Genomic DNA, 21,258 nt, shown 5'->3' with positions numbered 1-21,258 from the left:
AATACTACTTCCTGAAAGTACTTCCTGATTTTGTTTTTCAAGTTTAAAATAATAATAATGTAAACAATAATGTAGTTAAATATGTAGGAGATATACGTTGGTATTATTGAAACGAACATAAAGAGAGCGTGTTGGCTACATACATTTCTAAACTAAAAATAACTACGGAGTGTCACGTGACACGACATTGGACCGTAGTTCAAGATGGAGTCTGCGCCTTATTTTGTAGCTTTCCACCTACAGTAATCATAATATGGCAAATTATATCAGTGATTTTTAAAGTTCTGAGTTTGAGAAGTTCATTTTTTCTTTGCTTCTCGTCAATCTGTTTGGGATTTGAATATAGGTCTTTGATGAAAAGAGGTTATTTGCTACAAATCTTGTCAAGTGAAACATCTAGCTAGGTAGCGATCGGTTAAGTGGTTGGAATGTTCATAAACGTTCTATTAATTCGGAGATCGATATGACGCTGAGAGAGTTAAAGGTTTGCCTTCTTGGGGTAAGACAATCTGATTTGTATTCATCTAACTATCTGTTCATTCAGATTGCAGTATGTCAAGTGACAGACGCCACAGCAATGCTGCTAAACGTTTTCTGCACCGCACTACCTAATATGTAGCTGGCTGAACTCCCCTCCATGGCGAAGCAAGTTTCTGATGAACTCCACCAACGGAGTGGGGCAGAGACCAGTTCGTCAGAAACTCCCTTGGCCGTGGAGTTTAGTCAGTTAGCTAATATTTAAATGACATGACTCTATTTTACTCATCAGTAGTAGATTAGTCGTCCAGGCTAACGTTGATAAACATTACATGTGTATGTATTGCACAAGTGTTGCGAAATATTTGCATCATAGTAGTAGGAATATTTCTTCTTGAACCAATGGGGTATTCTCTTCACATAATGATGTTATCCTGAGATGAGTTAATGGTCTGTGTGGTCTTGGCAGTAACCGAGTATGGAGGAATTCTAACATTCACTAAACTCCTTCCCTTGTGATTCTTCAGGACACTGGGGTTGGAAAGTCAAGCATTGTTTGGAGGTTTGTGGAGGACAACTTTGACCCCAACATTAATCCAACTATTGGGTAAGTGTTATAGTCCTTCACCCACTAAATATTCTGGAAAGATGATTTCCTATCCTACAAGGTCCAACTGAAATTTGACTTACTCTTTTAAACCCAACCGCTCCGGAAAAGCTGTTGTGGGAAGTTAAGTGCAATGGCATGTAGGATTTGATTCCAGCAACCCTCCGGTTGCCAGCTCACTTCCCGCCAGATTTTTCCAGCGAATCCGGGATTTGAACTGGCAACCCTCCGGTTGCTGGCTCGCATCTCTAACCTGCCCCTTACTGTACTGCCTGCCAATGCATTGAGTAATACATTTAGAAAAATGCATGCACATATTGGGATTTACTGGGAGTGATGTCATCCCAGTCTAATTCATTTATAGCCTGGCCCCAGATCTGTTTCTGCTATCATGTCAACTCATGACAGTGAGAGGCATGGAGTTGACATGATCGCACAAACAGATCTGGGACCAGGCTAATCATTTTATCACAAGCTAATCAATGTATCACTTCTGTACTTATTTTTGTAATGTGGTAAAAGGGTGAGCCTTATTGTACACTCAACAAAAATATAAACGCAACAATTTCAACGATCTTACTGATTTACAGTTCATAAGGAAATCATTCAATTGAAATAAATAAATCAAGGCCCTAATCTATGGATTACACATGACTGGGAATACTCATATGCATCTGTTGGTCACAGATACCTTTAAAAAAGATAGGGGTGTGGATCAGAAAACCAGTCAGTATCAGGTGTGACCATCGTTTACCTCGTGCAGCATGACACATCTCCTTCGCATAGAGTTTATCAGGCTGTTGATTTTGGCCTGTGGAATGTTGTCCCACTCCTCTTCAATGGATGTGCAAAGTTGCTGGATATTGGTGGGAACTGGAACACTGTCAAACACTTCGATCCAGAGCATCCCAAACATGTTCAACGTGTATTATCATGCGAAACATGAGGTGATGACGGCGGATGAATTGCACGACAATGGGCCTCAGGATCTCATCATGGTATCTCTGTGCATTCAAATCGCCATCGATAAAATGCAATTGTGTTCGTTGCTCATAGCTTACGCCTGCCCATACCATAACCCCACCGCCAACCATACCTCTCGCCCACAATACGCTATACATGCTGTCTGCCATCTGCCCCATATAGTTGAAACCAGGATTCATCCTTGAAGAGCACAGTTCTCCAGCGTGCCAGTGACCCTTCAAAGGTGAGCTTTTGCCCACTAAAGTTGGTTACGACGCTGAACTGCAGTCAGGTCATGACCTTGGTGAGGATGATGAGCACACAGATGAGCTTCCCTGAGACGGTTTCTGACAGTTTGTGCAGAAATTATTACATTGTGCAATCCCACAGTTTCATCAGTTGTCTGGGTGGCTGGTCTCCGATGATCCCGCAGGTGAAGAAGCCGGATGTGGAGGTCCTGAGCTGTCGTGGTTACACGTGGTCTGCGGTTATGAGGCTGGTAGGACGTACTGCCAAATTCTTTAAATTATGTCGGAGGTGGCTTATGGTAGAGAAATGGACATTACATTCTCTGGCAACATCTCTGGTGGACATTCCTGCAGTCAGCATGCCAATTGCACAATCAACTTGAGACATCTGTGGCATTAAGTTGTATGGTGCACTTGTGTAATTATCATGCTGTTTAATCAGCTTCTTGATATACCACACTGGTCAGGTGGATGGATTATCTTGACAAACGAGAAATGCTCACTAACAGGGATGTAAACAAATTTGTGCATAACATTTGCGAGAAATAAGCTTCTTGTGCATATGTACAATTTTATTTCAGCTCATGAAACATGGCATCAACACTTTACATGTTGCATTTTATATTTTTGTTCAGTGTAATAAACTAGTGGTTCCCAACTCCGGTCCCCGAGTACCCCCAACAGTACAAATTTTGAATGTATCCCCGGACAATAACTCCTGATTCAACTTGTCAACTTATCATCAGGCCCTCTTTGAGTTGAATCAGGTACTGTATATTTGTCTGGGGCTACAACATGTTTTGTTGGGGGAAGTCAAGGACTGGAGTTGGGAAACGCTGTATTAATCCATGTTAACATTACTTTGAAATGTGACTCGTATTGTATGATTGTATTTTTGTTTTCCAGGGCATCCTTCATGACAAAGACGGTGCAGTATCAAAATGAGCTTCACAAATTTCTCATCTGGGACACTGCAGGGCAAGAGAGAGTTAGTAATCTTCTATCTTTTACAATATATTTTTCTCCAGAGGAAGTGGTCCCTGTTAGACATAGGCCTTGTTTGAATAAAAATGCATCCTTCATTCCTCACTTCATTGAGGTAGCTTAATTACTGATCTCACATGATAGGTAAAATCAACATATTGGAAGTATCGCTCTCACTGACCTATCCAATCAGATAAGAGATTACATAAGGAAGGAAAGAAGAACACATTTGTAAGGAATTTGACCAGGGCCATAGAGGTCTATGTTAGAGGTCTATGTTAGAGGTCTATGTTAGAGGTCTATGTTAGAGGTCTATGTTAGAGGTCTATGTTAGAGGTCTATGTTAGAGGTCTATGTTTGGGCTCCCGAGTGGCGCATCGGTGCAATAGGCAACATATTCCCTGATTAGAATCCAGGCTGAATCACATCCGGCCGTGATTGGGAGTCGCATAGGGCAGCGCACAATCGGCCCAGCGTCGCCCGGGGTAGGCCGTCATTGTAAATAAGAATTTGTTATTAACTGACTTGCCTAGTTAAATATATGTATGTATGTGTGTTGAAGGCACATACTCCAAGTGCAGTATGTCATTGTACCTGATAGGGGGCGATATTTAGCTTACATTTAGCTGCCCCCAACAAAACATCAGCTTCTCTTTCCTCTCTCACTCTCTACCACAGCAAAGTTTTACTTTTAGCTATTAGTGAAGGGGGGGGGGGGGACATTGATACTGTTTCATATTTCAATATTGTTTTTGGAGGGTATTATATAGATATTTTGACTCCAGGTATCGATTTGTAAAGTTGCGTTTTGTCGACTAGCGCTAGTCGGCTGTACCTGTGCCAAAACTGGTATTTTTCTTTGTTCTCCATCTTCTTTTTAAATAGTAAGCCGCTACCATATTTTTCAGTACATTTATTTTCATGACTGATCAAAACTAATTTTCTCATGGCTCTCTCTTGTCCCTCTGCAGCAGACATATAATGAGCTATATGTTTGGAACATCAAATCGCAATATCGAGTTGCAATACATATCATATCGACACCGAAGTATCAAGATAATACAGGATCGTGAGGTCCCTGGTAATTCCCAGCTCTATCATCTATGTGTACTGTGTCATTGGAGCGCACTCCACATTATGCTAAATCATGCCTTCCATGTGCATCGTCCTTTGAACAGTCAAGACGAGTGGCTCATCAGCAGTCATAACGTGAGGCGAAAGTCTAGGGGCCACTCGCAACATGATCTGCTGTGATGTTAAATCTGGAATGCCTTGTAGCCCACACAGACGGACGACTGAAATAGATTATCTTTCAAAAGGTGCACCACATGAGTAATATAACACGGTGTAGAAATGTATCATACATGTACACTAATATACAACAACTCTGTTGAATACAGTTCTGGAACCAGGTTAATATACAACAACTCTGTTGAATGCAGTTCTGGAACCAGGTTAATATACAACAACTCTGTTGAATACAGTTCTGGAACCAGGTTAATATACAACAACTCTGTTGAATACAGTTCTGGAACCAGGTTAATATACAACAACTCTGTTGAATACAGTTCTGGAACCAGGTTAATATACAACAACTCTGTTGAATACAGTTCTAGAACCAGGTTAATATACAACAACTCTGTTGAATACAGTTCTGGAACCAGGTTAATATACAACAACTCTGTTGAATACAGTTCTGGAACCAGGTTAATATACAACAACTCTGTTGAATACAGTTCTAGAACCAGGTTAATATACAACAACTCTGTTGAATACAGTTCTGGAACCAGGTTAATATACAACAACTCTGTTGAATACAGTTCTGGAACCAGGTTAATATACAACAACTCTGTTGAATACAGTTCTGGAACCAGGTTAATATACAACAACTCTGTTGAATACAGTTCTGGAACCAGGTTAATATACAACAACTCTGTTGAATACAGTTATGGAACCAGGTTAATATACAACAACTCTGTTGAATACAGTTCTGGAACCAGGTTAATATACAACAACTATGTTGAATACAGTTCTGGAACCAGGTTAATATACAACAACTATGTTGAATACAGTTCTGGAACCAGGTTAATATACAACAACTATGTTGAATACAGTTCTGGAACCAGGTTAATATACAACAACTCTGTTGAATACAGTTCTGGAACCAGGTTAATATACAACAACTCTGTTGAATACAGTTCTGGAACCAGGTTAATATACAACAACTCTGTTGAATACAGTTCTGGAACCAGGTTAATATACAACAACTCTGTTGAATACAGTTCTGGAACCAGGTTAATATACAACAACTCTGTTGAATACAGTTCTGGAACCAGGTTAATATACAACAACTCTGTTGAATACAGTTCTGGAACCAGGTTAATATACAACAACTCTGTTGAATACAGTTCTGGAACCAGGTTAATATACAACAACTCTGTTGAATACAGTTCTGGAACCAGGTTAATATACAACAACTCTGTTGAATACAGTTCTGGAACCAGGTTAATATACAACAACTCTGTTGAATACAGTTCTGGAACCAGGTTAATATACAACAACTTTGTTGAATACAGTTCTGGAACCAGGTTAATATACAACAACTCTGTTGAATACAGTTCTGGAACCAGGTTAATATACAACAACTCTGTTGAATACAGTTCTGGAACCAGGTTAATATACAACAACTCTGTTGAATACAGTTCTGGAACCAGGTTAATATACAACAACTCTGTTGAATACAGTTCTGGAACCAGGTTAATATACAACAACTCTGTTGAATACAGTTCTGGAACCAGGTTAATATACAACAACTCTGTTGAATACAGTTCTGGAACCAGGTTAATATACAACAACTCTGTTGAATACAGTTCTGGAACCAGGTTAATATACAACAACTCTGTTGAATACAGTTCTGGAACCAGGTTAATATACAACAACTAGTCTGGCTCCGGATGGGTTTGTGCCATATAGCCAACTTTTTATGGTTGTTATCGTAACAAACATCACGTTTGGCATACCTGTTTACGGTGGTGAGATAATGGTCTGTTCCTCTGTGTTGGGTTCTAGAGAGGGGTGGTGAGATAATGGTCTCTTCCTCTGTGTTGGGTTCTAGAGAGGGGTGGTGAGATAATGGTCTGTTCCTCTGTGTTGTGTTCTAGAGAGGGGTGGTGATATAATGGTATGTTCTAGACTTCGACCGATTTAATCTGAATGGCCGATTTTAATTAGGGCCAATTTTAGGTTTTCATAACAATCGGTAATTTTGGACACAGATTTGGCCGATTTAAAAAAAAAATATATATATATATATATTGGTTTACACCTTTATTTATCCTTTATTTAACTAGGCAAGTCAGTTAAGAAAACATTCTTATTTTCAATTACGGCCTAGGAACAGTGGGTTAACTGCCTTGTTCAGGGGCAGAATGACAGATTTTTACCTTGTCAGCTCGGGGATTCAATCTTACAGTTAACTAGTCCAATGCTCTAACCACCTGGTTACATTGCACTCCACGAGTTTATCTAGCGTGTCCTGCGTTGCATATAATCGATGCGGTGCGTATTCGCGAAAAAGGACTGTCTTGCTCCAATGTGTACCTAACCATAAACATCAATGCCTTTCTTAAAATCAATACACAAGTATATATTTTTAAACCTGCATATTTAGTTAATATTGCCTGCTAACCTGGCTCGTTGCGAACTCTGTGAAGACTATTTCTTCCTAACAAAGACTGCCAACTTTGCCAAACGGGGGATGATTTTAAAAAAGCACTATCGTTGCACGACTCTACCTAACCATAAACATCAATGCCTTTCTTAAAATCAATACGCAGTAGTATATATTTTTAAAAAGGCATATTTTGCTAAAAGAAATCCAGGTTAGCAGGCAATATTAACCAGGTGAAATTGTGTCACTTCTCTTGCGTTCATTGCATGCAGAGTCAGTGTATATGCAACAGTTTGGGCCGCCTAATTTGCCAGAATTTTACGTAATTATGACATAACATTGAAGGTTGTGCAATGTAACAGGAATATTTAGACTTATGGATGCCACCCGTTAGATAAAATACGGAACGGTTCCTTATTTCACTGAAAGAATAAACGTCTTGTTTTCGAGATGATAGTTTCCGGATTCGACCATATTAATGACCCAAGGCTCGTATTTCTGTGTGTTATTATGTTACAATGAAGTCTATGATTTGATAGAGCAGTCTGACTGAGCGATGGTAGGCACCAGCACAGCAGGCTCGTAAGCATTCATTCAAACAGCACTTTCGTGGGTTTTGCCAGCAGCTCGTCGCTGTGCTTCAAGCATTGAGCTGTTTATGACATCAACTCCCGAGATTAGGCTGGTGTAACGATGTGATGTGAAATGGCAAGCTAGTTAGCGGGGTGCGCGCTAATAGCGTCACTCGCGCTGAGACTTGGAGTGGTTGTTCCCCTTGCTCTGTGGAGAGATGGGTAACGCTGCTTCAAGGGTGGCTGTTGTCGATGTGTTCCTAGTTCGAGCCCAGGTAGGGGCGAGGAGAAGGACGGAAGCTATACTGTTACACTGGCAATACTAAAGTGACTATTGGATGTTGTTATAGGCAAAGGTATATGAAATACAAATCGTATAGAGAGAAATTGTCCTATAATTCCTATAATAACTACGACCTAAAACTTCTTACTTGGGAATATTGAAGACTCCTGTTAAAAGGAACCACCAGCTTTCATATGTTCTCATGCTTTTTTACATGGCACATATTGCACTTTTACTTTCTTCTCCAACACTTTGTTTTTGCATTATTTAAGCCAAATTGAACATGTTTCATTTTATTTGAGGCTAAATTGATTTTATTGATGTAAGTTAAAATAAGTGTTCAGTATTGTTGTAATTGTCATTATTACAAATACATTTTTTTTTTAAATCGGCCGATTTAATCTGTATTGTTTTTTTTTTGGTCCTCCAATAATCGGTATCGCCGTTGAAAAATCATAATCGGCCGACCTCTAGTCTGTTCCTCTGTGTTGTGTTCTAGAGAGGGGTGGCGAGATAATGGTCTGTTCCTCTGTGTTGTCTTCTAGAGAGGGGTGGTGAGATAAAACAGGGTTTTTTTCTTCTGTTCTTTGAGCTTGTCTGAGTGCTTGGCCTGAAACAACGCTTACATTTGATTTTCCCTTAAGATAAGACACTTTCTCTGCCTCCTCCCTGGTTCCAACTGATCCACAGCCACTGCCAGCTCTCCTGCTCTCTCTCTCTCTCTCTCTCTGCATAGGTATATTCAGGGTAGTGGTGAAGCCCACACCATATTGCTGAGGCATTCAGATCTACTCCGAGGGTAGAGCCAAAAGGAAGGGGTAGGGAACGATTTGGGACTCTCTCGCACACACTCACTCCGACTCTCCCAGTGTTCCACGGCTGTGAGCGAGAAGATGGGAACATTTCTGGCCTGCTTCACTGTTGTCTTCCTTCATTGTAAATCTGCAGCTGCCTTGTTTCGAAGCTGATCGCCTCTGGAGATGTTGTGGTCATCAGAACCAGTTTGTGTAATTAACAGTATTGGAGTTGGGTTGAGAGATTTAGTAGAAGCCGGTGGAATGAGAGAGAGCTGTGATGATGCACCCTCTGATGGCCTGGCGGGTGCATCATCTTAGCTGTGCTTGTCAACAACCCTGTCCAGAGACCTCCCATCTCACCAGAAGCTGGGTCTCCCCTTTGCTCTCTGCATGGACGGGCACCTTTCATTGGGTGCCAGGCTCATAATTTCAGTAATTCATCTACACACGTTTAGCAAAATAAGGGCGTTTTTTTTTTTTTTTTTTACAGCTCTGGTGTGGTCGGATGTCTGGGCCCGTATCAACAAAGCCTCTCGAAGTAGGCAGTTTCACCTTTTTCTATCATAATGAAATAACATTATATGGACAGGTTGGGACCTGATCCTAGATCAGCACTCCTACTTTGAGATGCGTTGTGGATTCTAGCCCTCACTGTGAAAATGCTCTCTGGATACACTTTGGAAGGGGACCACACAAGACTGGCTGTACTGCGTCTAGCTACACATCGCTAGCCAGTCAGACAGGCAGCATCCCTTTCCGCCATCTGCCAAGTATCCCAAGTTGGACTCCCTCCGGTAGTCTCGGGGCCAGTAACAACTATAATTGCAAGGAATGTGTGCTTTTCCTGAGGTAACCGTGTCATTCCAAGCTGGGATAGTTTATTCCTTTTTATCGTAAAGGAAAATGAGAATTGGCCCAGGTCGTGCCAAGTTAATGTTTGACTGGGATCACTCCTGTTTGTTTTAAAGCTAATCTCTTTATTTCATTAGCTAATAGATTACATGCCTATTATTCCTTTCATGGTTAAATATGCTAATTATGTTAGAAAATTTGTGTGGTAGATTATCCTAAGATGTAGGAGGATCTAGCCTAAATGGTAGCCTAATTTATGACAGGTGTGTTACCTTCCACTTGTTTGTTGCAGATGGTCTGAATACCATTCATTGTTACTTCTCAATATACATGATAACAATCATACCAAATCAAACATCCTGTATGCCTTTTCAACAATATCAAAATACTTGTGTTCACATAATTTGAAAGAGTTGATTGTGAATGAAGATACTTTTCTGCGGGTAATTTAGGCTGTAGCCTGCACATTTTAGAGATATTGGATTTGGTATTTGGATAAGAATTCTTAGGTTCGCATTTGGTGACAGCAGCTATTTAAATGAAACCAAAGTATGGATCGCTGTCTCTCCTTGTCCAATAGTTAGGTGAACTATCCTTTTTAAGCTTGACAACAGGTTTAAAAACAGTCATCGCAGAGACCTTTTGCATTTACCCATCCAGTGTAAGGAAAGGTCTGAAATATGCATTTGATTTAGAGTTCTATGAACACAGGCATATGCTAATTGCGTTGGCATTTTCAAGCCAGAACTCATAAGCTTTTGGAAAATATTATACCAGAAGAAATGGAGAACTGGCAAACATCAGGCAATCCCCCCCCCAACAATGGAATGGGAAACGCTGTAAACTCAGCTTGTTTTTATTATGCAGGGATTTGTGATCTGCTGGGTGAAGACCAAATGTATAGTTCTCCATTAATATTAAATGGCTAACTGCCTTTGACACATTGTGCTCCTCTTTATCCTGATGCTTACCACATGTGAGCCCTCGGTGGAAAGGCTTGCCATACTTCCCATGTAACGAAAGCCACTTGGCATATAGGCTTGGAACAGAATTCCTTTCGGGGTTTTCAAGAAGCTCCATCGTTTCTCTTTGCTTTAGTTTCACCCCTCCATTTTGAGTTGGATGTTTTATCTCATGACACGTTCAGGTAAAAGGGAAAGTGAAGTAAGTTATGTAACGTTGACGAAATGTAACCGTATACGGCTTAATAAAGATTGGGTAGTTTGACTGTGTAATGTTTTGGAAAACGGGCGGTAGAACGGATTGCAATGCTATTTTGGTAGCCTTTGATTTTCTCATGGATGTCCTAAATAAACAATTACGAGCGATCTAGATACACAATCCTTGAAGATGAGCCAAAAATGTCTGTGGCTGTTTCTTTAAAGCATAGCATCTCTTAAGATAAGTCGTGTACTCTTAATTTAATTATGATCTACACTACCACAAATGCATACATGGCCCCTTGACCTCACTGTAACAGTGCAACCGGTTTGGCTGTAGATAAATCCCTGTTGAAAGCTTTAGAAAACCAACTATCTTCTCTGTCCAGAGGGACAGCCTCTTTATCTGAAGAATGGCTGCAGTCCATTACTCACCGTGCTCTTTCTCCACTTCTCTCTGCTTTCCCATAGTTCCGTGCGTTGGCGCCAATGTACTACAGAGGCTCTGCGGCAGCCATCATTGTTTATGACATCACTAAAGAGGTAAAGTTTTCCCTCTGGTAACATGCTGTGATATGACATTTGTTTAGTTGTTTTTTCCCCTCAAATGTTTAAAAGGACACTGTACTACTCTTTTCCTGTGATGTAATTTTGCTAAATTATATTTTTTACCACAGAAAAAAAATCTCTAAATAGATTGACCTTTTGCAAAACACAGGTATCCATCCGTGCACAGAATTCTGCTGTCAACTGTAGGCAACTATGGGGGCCCACTGGTCACTGAGTCCAATGTAGGCATATTCAGTAAACATCTGATACTGGCCACTCTCACATTCCATGTGGAGAGAGGCACACCCATTTGTCTGCATATCATGTTTACATCGCCTATGTTTCATGACTGTTTAAACCACATACTCCCACACAGTCATGCGTTGCATAACATTTTCTCAAACTCTTGACATCTTACAATATAAGATGTTTACTAGGCCTATATACTGTATACTATAAAGTTAGTAAGAATGGCTCGAACCGCTGTTTCTCAGGACTCGTTCCAGACGTTAAAGAACTGGGTGAAGGAGCTTCGTCAGCACGGCCCGCCCAACATCGTGGTAGCCATCGCTGGCAACAAGTGTGACCTATCCGATGCCAGGTAAATAAATCCCTCATGTCCCCCAGGAAGACATGGTTGTGTTCCAAATGGCACCATATTCCATATATAGTGCACTACTTTGGACCAGGGTCCTGGTCAAAAGTAGTGCACTATATAGGGAATAGGGTGTCATTTGGGACACAGACACTGGTTTATTGTTACAAATCAGCAGCATGGCTTCCATACTCTCATTTTACCAGACAAATCGCTGAATTGTTGACACGAGATTTGGTTGTGCTACATTTTCTAATGAAAGTTAAAGGACTCGTCCACGCTTTGTTTGTGCAAGGGACGTCATCGGCCGAGCTAAGCGTGTATCTTCAAACTTTCGGCTCCAACAATTTGAACGTACCGAGAAACGGTAACAAGCGGCCGATACAGCTCTCTGCTGGAGATAAACTTCTCCCAGTTTATCTAATGTCACTCAAACATGCTGGCTTTAGATGAGAGGACTTTAACTACTAGAGTAGCTTAATTTGCATTGAAGCAAGGGAGAGAACTGATGCTTGAAAATCGATGACATTTTTTTCCATCTACCATCCATTAGTATTAGTCTTAATTGACAATCTAAGCAGTTGTTAGACATGACTGTACATGGAAATGTTATACAGCACAGGTCTGGTTGAAAAAGAGAAACATGGATATGCTATTGTTTGCAGTCGGGAGTGGACTCTGGAGCGTACGATGCTTGTTTGCCTCCATGTAGTCCATTGTAATAAAATGAGCATTAGCTGGATTGAATGACAGAACAGTAGCACTGGGGGAAGAAGTCTAGCAGAGATGAGCACTGTGATACTGGTGGGGTGGTGCCACCTTGGGTCCCATTCTCTGTTCATCTCCCTGTTGGGTTCGTCTCATGTTTGAAGGGGTGTGTCCTCGTGCCTCCTCTTTCTCATCTGCACTGATGTGAAACAACTGGACAGGCTGACGTGAATTCTTGGCTCATGTCCACCATATTGCTCTGCCTATCCTGCACCTCTCCCCAGCATTGAGCTGCACCCATAAATCCCCATTAAAAAGCTGTCTGTTTAAGCTAGAGATATTTGATTTTGCATTGGATGTGTCTCAAGAGTGTGCAAAGCTGTCATCAAGGCAATGGGTGGCTACTTTGAAGAATCTCAAATATAAAATATATTTTGATTTGTTGAACACTTTTTTTGGTTACTACATGATTCCATATGTGTTATTTCATAGTTTTGATGTCTTCACTATTATTCTACAATGTAGAAAATAGTAAAAATAAAGAAAAACCCTTGAATGAGTAGATGTGTCCAAACTTTTGACTGGTAGTGTATATCAAACTTTTTTTAATGTACTCAGAGGACCTTTATTAGCATATGGAGACTGTTTAGTGGCAAGAAAATAAGTGTTTAAACACATGTAAAAATGTTTTAAATGTTTCCTGGTCTTTCTTATATCTCTCAGATAAAGGACAGACTTCAGAACAATTTTCCATTTGATTTTTTTGGGGGACTATCTGTTGTTCCATGTAGTGAATCTGTTATTCAATGCGTTCGTATGGGCTAATAGCAGCAAGACACAAAAAATATTTTGTATAATATATTTTTTTGATACTTCGAGTGGTCTTGAAATTCTAAATCAAATAGATAAATGATCCTTGGTATGATCTTCTTAAAACAATTGCACATAGCTTAGTAGAACCCCCTTCCCCGTCTGTTACTGGTTAAGACTTGAACACACCCGTCTTTATAGGGAGGTCTCGGAGAAGGATGCCAAGGACTACGCTGACTCCATCCACGCCATCTTTGTGGAGACCAGCGCCAAGAACGCCATTAACATCAATGAGGTCTTTATAGAGATAAGTAAGTGTTTTTTTTTTTCACTAGCTTTTGGAGGCATCCAATCTTTTAGGCCAAATATATGCTTTATGGTATACCATTTTTATTACTAGTGGTGTACAATGGCTGAAATTGTCCTTGTTTATTTAAGTGTACCAAACAATATTATGTGAGCTTCTGCTGGTGTTCCTATTTTAACCAATGGTTTATGGGTGTAACTTTGTTTTTTTTTTGTCCCTCTTGCACATTTTGTTCCCGCCTGCAGGTCAACGGATCCCTGTCCTAGATGCAGGGGGAGGGGCTGCAGGGAATGGCTTCAAACTGCGCCGGCGGCCCTCAGAGACCCGGACCCGGACCTGCTGCTGATGCTGCCAGTGATTCCTGACCGTAGTCCCCACATTGACCCTTGACCCCTGACCCTTCTCTGCTTGCAGCCTCCATAATCCCCCCCTAACCACAGACCTGCGTCACAGAGACCTGGGAGCTGTAAATTCCACTCCTCCATCAGGAAACCCTGATTACTACCGCCATTGAATCCTGCAACAAATGCTACACTGTAAAGAGAGGGCAGCCGAGCAAATTACAGTTCACTGGGATATATGACCATATCTCATCGTTCTATGCGGCTAACTTTGGCTTAGTTATTGTGAAGCTGTAGTCTTGTGTTTTTAATGCCTATCTGGAGCCCAAAAGGTTCAAATGAAGTCCACAGCCTTTAAAGGCACTGTATTTGTCTTGCAGCATTTACAGTGATATGACCTCTGCAGAAGTCAGGGCATTTATTATTCTTGCTCTTAACCAAGCCGCACAGAGCTGTTGTGAAGGAAGTTGTCAAGGCAGTGAGTTTTGTGTTTATGCAGGACCTCCCACCCTCTCCTACCATCTACCAATCATGTCACTGCGGAGTTATACGGCGCACTCTGTTTTGTTACAAAATTTGAGATGCGCACAGCGATGTGGTGTGGAGCTGAATTGTGTCACGCCATCCATACGGTGCATCCGACTACATTTTTGGATTAAGCATAAATTGGATCTCAGTATTTAGCCTTTAGGTTCGCCAAGTAGGTCATGGCAGCTATTCTTTAGGATTGCCAAGTAGGTCTATAGCAGCTATTCTTTAGGTTCGCCAAGTAGGTCTATGGCAGCTATCCTTTAGGATTGCCAAGTAGGTCTATGGCAGCTATCCTTTAGGATCGCCAAGTAGATCTATGGCAGCTATCCTTTAGGTTTGCCAAGTAGGTCTATGGCAGCTATCCTTTAGGATCGCCAAGTAGATCTATGGCAGCTATTCTTTAGGATCGCCAAGTAGATATATGGCAGCTATCCTTTAGGATCGCCAAGTAGGACTATGGCAGCTATCCTTTAGGTTCGCCAAGTAGGTCTATGGCAGCTATCCTTTAGGATCGCCAAGTAGGTCTATGGCAGCTATCCTTTAGGATCGCCGAGTAGGTCTATGGCAGTCTCACCCCCCTCCTTGCTGTGTTCACTTCATCCTCCCGTTTTCCAGATCTGTGGCTCGTCCAAGCCTATGGCACCAGATTCCTATGTGGCTCTGGTCAAAAGTAGTGCACCTTATACACCGAGTGTACAAAACATTAAGAACACCTTCCTAATATTGAGTTGTCAGCCTTGTTTCGTTGGGGCATGGACTCTACAAGGTGTCGAAAGCGTTTCACAGGGATGCTGGCCCATGTTGACTTCAATGCTTCCCACAGTTGTGTCAAGTTGGCTGGATGTCCTTTGGGTGGTGGACAGTTCTTGATACACACGGGAAACTGTTGAGCGTGAAAAACCCAGCAGCGTTGCAGTTCTTGACACAAACCAGTGCACCTGGTACCTACTACCATACCCTGTTCAAGCCACTTCAATCTTTTCTCTTGCCCATTCACCCTCAATGGCACACCACAGGAGGTTGGTGGCACCTTCATTTAAGAATAACAGGATTGTGGTAATGACCGGAGCGGAGTCAGTGGAATGGTCACATGTACATTAAACACATGGTCTCCAGGTCTTTGATGCCATTTTCCCCTCAGCAGCCTCCACTGTGGCACACAGACAATCCATGTCTCAAGGCTTAAAAATCATTTTTTAACCTGTCTCCTCCCCTTCATTTACACTGATTGAAGTGGATTTAACAGGTGACATCAATAAGGGATCACCTGGTCATTCTCTGTCATGGAAAGAGCAGGTATTCCTAATGATTTGTCCACTCAGTTTAGAGAAATGGGGTACCATCTGAGAGGAATCCTACATCTGTCCTGTCCTTAAAGCTTTTCTGCGTGAATTGTCCCCGAGTGGTCCAAAGCCACAGCAGTTGCTATGGTTTCCCCAAGTTGTAAGAGCTCCCCTCCCGGCTTTTTTTTTTTATATGTCTTGTAATACTTCTGAAAAGTTTTATTTCCGTTCTTATCTTGTAAACCTCTACACGGGTCATGGCATCATTGGATCTGCAGCATGCAGTGCTTCTTCTCTTGGAACAACCACATGATCTGTTTTCCAACAGGAGACTAAATTAATGTTCTATACGAATGTTCTATTTGTTAAATTGTGCTAGTGTTAAAGAAGTCATTGTTCGATTTTATTTTTCTTCCCAAATTTAAGAAGAAACATCCCCAACTCTAACTCTTGTGAACCAGGTAGATGAGTCAGGTGCATGATGGGAAGTGTAGTTGTGTAGTCTGTTACATTTTAAGGACCTTCACACAGTGCTTTGCAGCACAGGGCCAAGGCAGGTGTTTGCCAAACCGTTTGAGAAACAGTAATGAAAATCCCTAATGGGGGTAATGTGCTCTTTTTCTGTCATATTGTTTCTCATTACAATTTCAGTGCTCATCAATATCGTTGTGTCTCTCAGTGACTGCTTTAGCCTTGACACTTTGGAGGGAAAATGGGTTTGATAAAGGGGATTTTAACTTGGCTGGTTGATAGTTACCACCGAAAAGGAGTAATTTTATTGCTGTCTTCTACATTGAGGCCTCGTCTCTTAGAGGGCCAGGCTGTTTGAGTGCTGACAAGACTGGCAGGCAGTCAGCAAGTGTGCGGTTATAACTGCTAACGTTTTCCACTTTAATAGTTGATAGTTGGGGCGGCAGGGTAGCCTAGTGGTTAGAGCGTTGGACTAGTAACCGGAAGGTTGCAAGTTCAAACCCCCTGAGCTGACAAGGTACAAATCTGTTGTTCTGCCCCTGAACAAGACAGTTAACCTGTTAACTGTTCCTAGGCCGTCATTGAAAACAATAATTTGTTCTTAACTGACTTGCCTAGTTAAATAAAGGTAAAACATTTTATTTTTATTTTTTTTAGCCAATCGCTGAAATTCTGTAAATGAATTTCCCTGGGGTGCTTGGAGTATACTGCCAGCCCTTTTACAGTGTTCATTGCGTTTCAATGTTTTTGAAATGGCATTTTAACTGTTTGTGTTAGTTGGCAACCCCCGTCCGTCTGCGATCTCTCACAGTTTTTTTTTGTTATGACAGTTTTACAGATTTTGTGAGGTCCTGCCAATTCTTTAATTGTCCCATAAAAATAAAAAAAATCATCGTTCTTTTCTCATTCCTTTACAGAATAAGCACTGGCTCGCACATCCAACATAGTTTTACTACCTGGCCAGAGATAAAAAAGGACCATATCTGGAAACTGGACTTGTTCTAAGAAGAACAAGTCGACAATCTTTAGATCTTTCTAAAGAAAAGGTTTCCCGCAGAGAACCAGGCACAGCTTTCCATTGACATGCTGACCCGCTGATGAACCGTGCTCTCTTTTCAATTCCAAATGATGTGCTCTACTCCGGGGACCTGTTTCATTCGTTCCCCTTGCTCCTTCTTTCTTCTGCTGGCTGCCTTCACTACGCTGTGAAGCAAGCAATTAAGGAAAGCTTGAATATGGTGTGCATCTGGAACACCTTGTCCCAAAATACAAAGAGAAGCAATGAAGGAGCACTGAGCAATGTGTTCACTCTGTCTTAAATTGCTCCTTTGTGTAGTACAGTAATGTAAAGTCTCACATTTTAGTTCCTGACCTATTTCCATTTGACAGGCAATTTAGGGATAATGCCTAGCATAGAGCGATCCATGTAGTCGTTCCCCTTTCCTTTTCATTTCCTCCTAGTGTCTTTCTCTCTTGCCGAAAACATGTGAATGGGCCACATTTAACACCAGTTGAGGACTGGCCAGCCTGCCTCTAGCTGTAGACTGGCCAGCCTGCCTCTAGCTGTAGACTGGCGTCTGAATTGTCTGTCCTTTCTCGTAATGTGTGCATTTGTTCACTTCCTTTCATTGATTTAAAGGAAACGACTGGTTTAAGAAATATGATGGAAACTCTCTGTGTTCAGTGGACACCAATCTAACCCAATGCTTTTAAATGAGCGGGGAGGAGTACACAATTGCACACTGTTTAAGGGATAGGGGGGGATAATTGTGTTTCAGGGTGGGTCTCTTGAGGTGAAGTTGTCTTAAAGGGGCTTTTGTCCTTTCCATTATAATCAGTGTTGATGGGGGAGGTGTGTTAATAGCAGGGTTGACTGTAATGTTCTTCAGGATTAATTTTTTTTTGACAACCATGTCAGTGCAATAATTGTCTTTATGGCAAGGGTTACTAAAATGTGACAATAATTTTTAGGTATCGAGAAGATCTAGTTTCAAGTTTTATTGTCACATGCACAAGTACAGTGAAATGTTTGACTTGCACGCTCTACCCAACAGTGCAGTAATCAATATCAAAATAGTAGAACTCATTTTTTGTGTGTGTATATACTGAACAAAAAATATAAACGCAACGATTTTACTGAGTTACAGTTCATAAGGAAATCGGTCAATTGAAATAAATGTATTAGGCCCTAGTCTATGGATTTCACATAACTGCTTAGGGACACAGCCATGGGTGAACTTGGGAGGGCATAGGCCCACCCACTTGGGAACCAGGTCCAGCCAATCGGAATTAGTTTTTATTTTCCCCCACAAAAGTGCTTTATTGCAGACAGCAATACTCCTCAGTCGATCCCACACGTGAAGAAGCCGGATGTGGAGGACCTGGGCCGACGTGGTAACACGTGGTCTGTGGTTGTGAGGCCGGTTGGACGTACTGCCAAATTCTCTAAAATGGAGGCGGCATATGGTACTGAAATTAACATTAAATTCTCTGGCAACAGCTCTGGTGTATATCCCCGCAGTCAGCATGCCAATTGCAAGCTCCCTCAATTTGAGACATCTGTGGCATTGTGTTGTGACAAAACTGCACATTTTATTGGCCTTTTGTCCCCAGAACAAGTTGCACTTGTGTAATGATAATGCTGTTTAATCAGCTTCTTGATATGCACACCTGTCAGGTGGATGGATTATTTTAGTAAATGAGAAATGCTCACTAACAGGAATGTAGACCAATTTCTGCACAAAATTTGAGATACACACTAAAAGTTTATATGGAAAATCTGGGATCTTTTATTTCAGCCCATGAAACATGGGACCAACACTTTACATGTTACGTTTATATTTTTGTTCAGTGTAATTAAGAAACCACATGGCCAGGGGCTGATGAGTCTGTTTGTCTGAGCCTTGATACACCAGTATCTTCTACTCAGTCACCGCCTGGCATGTATGTCCTGGATGGCTGGGAGCTCACCCACAATGATGAGGTGGAACTGTCCGTACCACCCTCTGTAGGGCCTTCCGGTCGAGGGCGTTGTAGTTGCTATATCAGACGGTGATACAACCAGTCAGGATGTTCTCGTGGTGTAGCTGTAAAAGTTCCTAAGGATCTGATGGGCCATGCCAAATCATTTCAGCCTCCAGAGGCAGAAGAGGCACTGCTGTGCCTTCTTTACGACTATGCTGTTGTAGGAGGACAATGATATGTCTTCAGTGATGTAGACACAGAGGAACTTGAAGCTCTTGACCCTCTTCACTGCAGCCCCGTTGGTGGGGCCCCTTATTCCTCAATTCCAAGATCAGCTCATTGGTCTTGCTGACATTTAGGGAGAGGCTGTTGTGCTGACCTCTTCCCTGTAGGGTTTCCCAAATGCGGTCCTCGGTACCCCAAGGGGTGCAAGTTTCGTTTTTTGCCCTAGCACTGCATAGCTGATTAGTTGATTATTTTAATAATTAAGTTTTGATCATTTCAATCAGCTGTGTAGTGTTAGGGAAAAAAACAGAATGTATACCCCTTGGGGTCTCGAGGACCGAGTTTGGGAAGCGCTGCTGTAGGCTGTCTCATCGTCATTGGTGATCAGGCAGACCACCGTCGTGTCGTTAGCAAACATGATGATGGAGTTGGAGGCGAGCTATGAGTATAGGAGGGGGCTAAGCACACACAGTTTGGGGGGCCCCTGTGTTGAGGGTCAGCTTGTTGACTGTGTTGTTGCCTACCCTCACCGCCTGATGTCGGGTCTGCATAGGGAGGTGTTCAGTCCCAGGGTCCTGAGCTTGGTGACAAGCTATAATATGCTTACATGTTACTTTTAGTGATTAAGTTTTGAGATTCTGAGCATCAATTATTCAAAAGGCCTTTAAAAATACAATGTTTATGGTTGTGGCGTTTTAAGTGTTCCTCAATGATTTCCACTTGAAATGATATCGTAGTTAGCCAGGACAGTGCATTTATTAAAAAGGGAAATGTATTTCTGGTACTTTACAACTGCACTTTCAGATGAAATATTTGTGTACCTTACCTTTTTTAGGTATATTATTGCTGATTTATTTTGCCGCCATTTTTCTGCAGCAAACCTATCTGAAAAAATATGAACCAGACAAGTCCCAATACGTCTTGTACTGTTTGTTTGAGTAAATCATTTTCTTTCATAGCCTTTATAATGGCATTGCATCATATGCCTTTTGTATTCCAGCAATCATTATTTTACAGTATGACTTTTTATTTTGCTCTCTATCTTTTGTAGAAGATGAGGCAGCTTCTTCTCTGTGACATTTTTAAAATGTAATTTCAATAACACACATCACAATTGCATTACTCACATTTGTTCTAATGCTTAACAGTTGGAAATGTAGATATTTGTTACATAAATAACAGTGTAATGTCTAGGTGTACTCATTTATGTCTGGTGTGTGACAAGATAGTTACTGAATTTGGCATTGGAGTGCTAAGGGCCTATCATAGAAAGACAACCAGTTGCATGAATAATTTTTGGGAAAAATACCAACAGTCTTAGGCTGGTCCTGAGAGATTTTGCAGCAACACATTATGTGAATTGTCTTATTCGATGTAGATGCCACCAAACATGCACACAAATCAATGACTATTTAAAAAAAATCAATGACTATTTAGCCTGTAAGATTAAATATAATGTATGTTACATTGTCGGAGATGCTAGACCAGGCATAGATCCACACATGTATAGTACCTCCACCACTACTTTGTCATATTTATCTTTCATACTTGTCATAATGACTAAACAATAACCCCAAAAAAGAGTCTGAAACATGTTAGCATTGTTTTGTTGAATGTCTAAAAGGGAATTGTCAAGCAGTTTACTAATAAATAAAAACATATTGAAGGAATTTGTGTGTGAGTGGGATACTGTCTGCTGGGCTGGGCCGTGAATACCTCTGGTCCAGGGTGTTGGTGCACATTCCTCTTCTAAGTTAAGAGGTACAGGTACAACCTGGACCAGAGGTACCTTGGAGGCTGTGTGCTTATGCGAGTCAGGGAGATAAAGTGAAAGTGGTGTTATGTAATTGGTCCTCTTGCG

At 41.4% G+C, this 21,258-nt stretch overlaps 1 protein-coding gene across 3 annotated transcripts; it reads left to right on the top strand.

The window, feature by feature from the left end:
• Positions 1-166: 166 nt before the first annotated feature.
• LOC139413871 (ras-related protein Rab-22A) lies at positions 167-21,067 on the top strand. Of its 3 annotated transcripts, XR_011634839.1 has the most exons (9): positions 180-499; positions 1,005-1,084; positions 3,202-3,283; positions 11,085-11,156; positions 11,657-11,763; positions 13,477-13,586; positions 13,828-14,661; positions 14,697-14,788; positions 14,824-17,097. XR_011634839.1 is itself a non-coding variant. In XM_071161699.1 (7 exons), exons 1-7 carry the CDS (start codon positions 464-466, stop codon positions 13,926-13,928), a joined length of 588 nt encoding a protein of 195 aa, XP_071017800.1. In that variant the 5' UTR covers positions 167-463; the 3' UTR covers positions 13,929-21,067. The 3 variants fall into 3 exon arrangements, 1 of the variants encoding a protein (XP_071017800.1); XR_011634840.1 differs by having other exon boundaries at positions 13,828-14,627; positions 14,697-21,067; XM_071161699.1 differs by having other exon boundaries at positions 167-499; positions 13,828-21,067.
• Positions 21,068-21,258: the final 191 nt, after the last annotated feature.

Source organism: Oncorhynchus clarkii, chromosome 7 (assembly GCF_045791955.1).
Source record: "Oncorhynchus clarkii lewisi isolate Uvic-CL-2024 chromosome 7, UVic_Ocla_1.0, whole genome shotgun sequence".
NCBI lineage: Eukaryota > Metazoa > Chordata > Actinopteri > Salmoniformes > Salmonidae > Oncorhynchus > Oncorhynchus clarkii.
Note: the sequence above shows the minus strand (reverse complement) of the source record. Positions and strands in the feature narration are given on the sequence as shown.